Source organism: Anneissia japonica, unplaced genomic scaffold, assembly GCF_011630105.1.
Source record: "Anneissia japonica isolate Jap-2015-1 unplaced genomic scaffold, ASM1163010v1 scaffold287727_len1644234_cov201, whole genome shotgun sequence".
Classification (NCBI taxonomy): domain Eukaryota; kingdom Metazoa; phylum Echinodermata; class Crinoidea; order Comatulida; family Comatulidae; genus Anneissia; species Anneissia japonica.
Genome location: NW_022713615.1, coordinates 1,576,804 through 1,582,896, shown reverse-complemented (window position 1 = coordinate 1,582,896; position 6,093 = coordinate 1,576,804). Strand labels below are relative to the sequence as shown.

At 34.5% G+C, this 6,093-nt stretch overlaps 1 protein-coding gene across 1 annotated transcript in view; it reads left to right on the top strand.

Moving 5' to 3' along the window:
• The first annotated feature begins 314 nt into the window (after window positions 1–314).
• The window catches only part of LOC117108551 (copine-5-like), a 15,033-nt gene continuing 9,254 nt past the window's right edge, over window positions 315–6,093 (top strand). Inside the window, exons 1-6 of the mRNA XM_033250594.1 lie at window positions 315–470; window positions 1,805–1,845; window positions 3,643–3,689; window positions 4,919–5,022; window positions 5,506–5,545; window positions 5,884–5,960. Of these exons, the coding sequence (XP_033106485.1) occupies window positions 391–470; window positions 1,805–1,845; window positions 3,643–3,689; window positions 4,919–5,022; window positions 5,506–5,545; window positions 5,884–5,960 (389 nt within the window). The 5' untranslated portion in view covers window positions 315–390. The remainder of the gene's footprint in view (window positions 471–1,804; window positions 1,846–3,642; window positions 3,690–4,918; window positions 5,023–5,505; window positions 5,546–5,883; window positions 5,961–6,093) is intronic.

Sequence of the window (6,093 nt, the reverse complement as noted above, 5' to 3'; positions counted from 1 at the left end):
AGACCTAGGCCTACTTCTTCTAGTTCTTATAGGCTCATTCCCACAGCCATTGAAATTTTTTATTTGACCCCATGTCAAAGGTTATATTTTATTTATAAATGCGCCGAATGTAAATACGCCGAATGTAAATGCGCCTAATGGTAAAAGGGCCGAATGTAAATGCGCCGAATGGTAAGCTGTTACCGAAGGCAGCGATGGCGTTCCATAGGCATTCGTCATCACAACCTTCGATGTTGATTGGCTAGGTTTGCTTGAGACACGTTATTATATGAGCGTGATGTCAAGGTGAAAGGTCAACTTAGTAGGCGTGTTTTTGTTTATTTGGATTGGACTCTCTAACCTACATAACCAAAGAGTATAAATAATAAAGAAAGTACACCATCGAAGAAGATGAGTAATTTCGGAGGATTCCAGCCTGGGTCGGCAACGGCTAATCCATCTACCAAAGTTGAAATTACGGTTTCGTGTCGGTATGTATGTGTTGTACCTTCCATCATTCAAATTACTAAAACTAGGTCTGGCTAGGCCTAGAAGAAGGGCAGGCTAGTCACAGTCACAGTACTTTAGTACTAGTAGTAGTAGCGGCTACTAGTGCCTAGGCCTGGCTAGCCAACTAGTTAGTTAGGCCCGGCCCAAGGCCCCTCCAACCTGCGATCGCCTCCTTAGCGGCTCCAACCCGCCTAGTCTACCTACTTATGTTTGCTAGGGCCAAGGCCTAGCATAAAAATAGGCCTTTTTCACGAATCGGTAGACATCATTGTCATCATGAAGTGATGACAGACATTGCGAATCAGCAATGCGTAACCAACAGAAATAGGATAAGCTTTTGGGCTGATTTTTTGACATCATGTTATTTAAAAGATCATAGCTCTATAACGGGGCGTCGTATCCAAAAAAATTTTTTCCAGCAAACTGTTCTTAAAAGACTAGTCTACACCACTATATGATTGAAAAAAAATTTAAAAATTTTTTTGACCTCTGAAATCAAGATTCAAAAAGAAAAGCCTATCTCAGTAGTGTATTAAAATAGTTATATGCATTACAGTGCTGTAGTACTAGTAATACTCTGAACTAGCATTGTTTTAGTTACCATATGAGAGTTTCCTGTGTTAAAAACATGATATACCTCTTTATAAAACATAACTTACTTTATAATAAGAGAAATCTGTATATTATCGCTACTTGGAACAGTAACAACACGAAAGTCCTATGCTACTGCACTGTAATGCATAGGCCTATTTTAATACACTACTAAGATAGGCTTTTCTTTTTCCATCTTGATTTCAGAGGTCAAAAACATTTTTAAATTTTTTTTCAATCATATAGTGGTGTAGACTAGTCTTTTAAGAACATTTTGCTGGAAAATTTTTTTGGATACGACTCCCCATTATGGAGTTATGATTTTTAAAATAACATGATGTCAGAAAATCAGCCCAAAAGCTTATCTTATTTCTGTTGGTTACGCACCGCTGATTCGCAATGTTTGTCATCACTTCAAGATGTCTACCGATTCGTGAAAAAGGCCTATGAGGAAGCTCGATGTCTGTCATTCATAAACCTGCCTAGCCTGGCCCTATATAATTAACATTTAAAGTAAACTATGTTGCCACTTCACTTATTGCCATTAATTTACTAATATTTTTTTCACATTGCACTTCCCCACCCCTCCCTTGCTGCCACCTAGTTATGGTATTGTATCATGTCATGTTGGTCTGGTGTGTCCCTATATCCTAATGTTTGCGGTTAAGCCTAAGTCCCAGCTATAGGCCTATTGAGTAATATATGTATTTCTTTTTTATTTTAGCAACCTTATTGATAAAGATGTTCTTTCCAAGTCGGATCCAAGTGAGCTTGTTTTTTTTTAAATTATATTTAAGGCGAGACTTTTTTCATTCCTTGTCTCGTTTACTAATTTTTTCAAAGATTATCGTAGGAGGGCAGAATAAAAATATAAACAAATAGTTTTGCCAAAATCATCCAGATGAAGGAGAAAATAAAAATAAAATTTTATTGGTGAATGTAAAATAGGATGGTAAAATGCTTCAAATTTATTTAATTAGGAAGAAATATACATAATACTGTAATAATAGTGTAGTTTTATATAGCGCACATATCTAATTTAAGATACTCAGGGCGCTTGATATGTGGAACAGGAACTCGATCAAATACTTTCTTCACCCCTAAGGGTCCCTTCGTGTCTGTGCTACCTGGTAACCCAGTACCAGCAACTCTCGTCGTCCACCACAGGGGCTGTCTGTTCTAGTACACCAAGATATCCCCCTACTCGTCTCGAAGGATGTACTGGGTTCATAGTGCACACGAGCCATTGTATATACTGGGCCTATGGTTTATAGTCCTTATCCGAGAGGACTTGTTCCACAACCAGAACCATAGGCGAGCATGCCGTTTAAACCAGCGCCGATATTTTGGCTATAGCTTGCGGCGCCCCTGCTAATCGCTCGGCCATTCAACAGGCCTATATCTTATCTTTGGAGATTTCAAGGTAGCGGAATGCGTAATAAAAAAAAAAAGACAAATTTTCATTTTTTTCTGAAATTTCCACTTTTTCATGGAGGCGGGTGCGCTAATTGGCCAAAAATAAAATTTTATTTTTATTCGAAATCATCAATGTTTGCAGTCGGCAGGTTCGCTAAAGAAGGTATATAAAAGTTTCGTCTAATAAACTTCTACATCTTATAGTTAAACCTCCTCCGATACAATTAATCAAAGATATGAGAACATGAATGAAAATAGTGGCATTAAATCCAAAACAGTTAAAACAATGCTCCTTTGGCTGTACCTTTTGCTTTGTTCCAAGTCTTATTGTAGGCACTTCTGCAGAAAAGCATGAAACGTCCAGTGCTACTATGACACTAAAAGATCATTAAAAAAAATAGCCCCCTAAAAATAAAAAATGGCCGCCAAAATAGTTGATTTTTATCATTATCTTCGTATCTACAGCACCTAGCACTGTCATTCAAAGGTCTCATGTTTTCAATATCAGGGAGACTGAATGCAATAATTAGAAATTATCAGATGGCCGCCAAATTGGGTTTCAGGATTGCCACCAAAATGTTGGTATAAATTATTCTACTCACTCATAAATGATGTACGCTCCACACTATTTTCTTCATCAATCTCACAACAATCTTTACGTTCCACAAGACAGTCAACTCCTCTCAGGTCATCTGTTCCCAGAACGCTGCATATTTGTACTGGCGAACAGACTTTTTCTTTTGCTGCTTCGAAATTATGGAACTCTCTTCCACCTAGTCTTGGCCAACTTCTGATACTACATTTACTATCATTCACCTGATATTCAACCTTAGCCGCTCTACTATATTCACACATTTAAGAGGGATAATTTAATTTGGCACAAAATATGTTTTTAGCATTATTACAAAGCAGTGTTAAGGTGATGTTGTGTTGGGATCATGGCTATTATATCATTGAATGATCATATATAATTTTTCTGGAATTATTATTACTATTATTAATATTATACTAAAACATAACTTCTGACAACCTCTTTACAAGCAACAACTTGCAGGGAATTATCGGAATTATTTTCAAGCCTGGCATTATATGTGGATGCATTTTGTCATTTCCTTTTATAACTTATTTTTATAATTTTTAAAATAGTTTGTGTACTGTATACAGCACAATTGGGTACAGATAAGTTTGCTGAGGTATGTATTTTTTACATGTGTATTGATTGAATTTCTGGAATTTATTAAGTAAACACTTTTCAGAATATACTTTTCAAAGCAGTACAAGTACTCTCTTAAAAATGATGAATATATTTTTCGCACTGCACTTTTAGGCTGCTAAGATCAAAAGGAAATAGTCATTAAGAAACTGTAGGTAGCGGTAGCTTTCACTATGAAGGAATGGGAAATCCGAACTAAGCAGTGCGCATGCGCAGTTACCAAAGAACGTCTGTGAAACATCTATAAGAACACAGTGACCATGTGCACTGAGTAAGTGACGTCGAGCCATGTCGAGCATGTGCAGTTACGAAAAAGACGTCTAGGGAACCAAACAGCGTCTGCGAAAAGGGTATGAAATAGAAATGGGAAAAATCAAACTTTTTTATGCAACAATTGAGCATGCGCAACTCAAGCTAAAGCAATAATGCGGGCTATGAAAATAGAAAATAATGACAATTCCGGTCGAAAAGCCTTGGCAGTAGGGCCTAAGCATACTGTAGCTATTGGGGGGGGGGATGGGGTGTGCTAGCCAGTCTAAAACTGAAGCATAAAAAATTGGCGATGATGAATATATCTATAATAACTTGTCCAACCCAGCCAGCAGAATGAAAGTAGTAAAATTTAAAAAGATATATAAATGATATAAAATATAAAAAATAATAATCTTATCATTAATAATAATAATAACAACAATAATGTAAGAACACAAGCTAAGGAATGTCTATATAGTAAGCCTAGGCCTACACCAAATTATATCACACTTTCTACATTTCAAATGTGGAGTACTATTTAGTATACCTTTCTTATTATTTTAATAATGTGACCACAATGTGGCTATTGTTACACCATTGTCGTAAACCAATTCCTGTACTTCTCAAGAATACATTAATTTATTAAGTTTGAGAACTATACAAACCTCTCATAAGTTAATAATGTTGCGGCGTTTTTTATAGGAAATATTTCTTTTTAATATTTTAATCCTGTGACTGCAATGTAAATAACTTTGTGGCAATTTTACACCAGTTGTAAACCAATTCCTGTACCTGTATGCTAATATTTTAATATTTATGTGTCATACCATAAAAGAAATGCATTGAAGATGGTAGGTCGTCCTCAAGAGTACGTTAATTTATTAAGTTTTGAAATACAAACCAGTGATAAGTTAAAGATGTTTTATAGGAAATATTTCTTGTTTACTTTGCTTTTAGTTTGAGAGAACTGAGATCATACAAAACAACTTGAATCCAGATTTTGTGAAGAAGTTTATTTTAGACTATTATTTTGAAGAATGTCAAAGACTCAAATTTGAAATGTAAGTCATATCTTGTATTTAAAAAATAATAATAAGCTTTATTTAAAACACGGAAGCTTGGCTTAGCCAACAGTTGTTATTCTGCAAGGCCATGTATACAAAAATTTACAGTAACAAGAAAATCAAAAGAAACTAAGAAATAGGCCTATAACCTAAAAATTACTTAAAATTAACTAATCAAACAATTGTTTAAACTACCAAATGTCCTAACTATACTTTTATCTTTAACTAACTTAAATTACACATTACAAATTAACTGGAACACAAAACGAAAGTATAGTAGTTTATTTTTAAACTACCACAATGTTGTTTACAAACATTTTTGGAAATATGATTCATATATAAATATATCATCGTATTAGATGATAATTATTATTATTGGTTATTACTGTTAGATAATTATTATTATCATTATAATGTCATTAGTGATTATTATTATGACTATTTTTAATAACAGTCTTTAATTTTATTAATTTTTTTCAGCTATGATATAGACTCGGCCAGTTCAAAACTGAATCGTCATGTATGTTGTTATGTTAATTTGAATTTATTGGATTATTCAATGATTAAAGAGCTAAATCCCTCAGGAAACAATTTAACTCTCCACAAATTATAGATGGTTGCAAATCAGCTGGCAATCTATATCACCATGCTCACCAAAATATAATTAGATGAAATTAGAAATCTAATTTCACCGTATCTCATGGAAGAAGCTTCTCCAAATTTTGAGTACTTTCTTCATTTCAATATAATATCCTTGTATTATTACCTAACATAATACAATACATGTTGAAAAGAAAACAAATAAGAACACATTTTTTAATGGAATTTTTAAAATTATTTTTTTTATTGTTTCTGTAGGATTTTCTTGGAGCGGCTCAGTGCTCATTAGGTCAAATTCTTGGGTCAGCAGGGAATAGGCTCCAGTTGCCATTACAGTGAGTTAACCCCTCTGCCCACACTATTAAATGCCATTACAGTGAGTTAACCCCTCTGCCCACACTATTAAATGCCATTACAGTGAGTTAACCCCTCTGCCCACACTATTAAATGCCACTCTTATACACATCT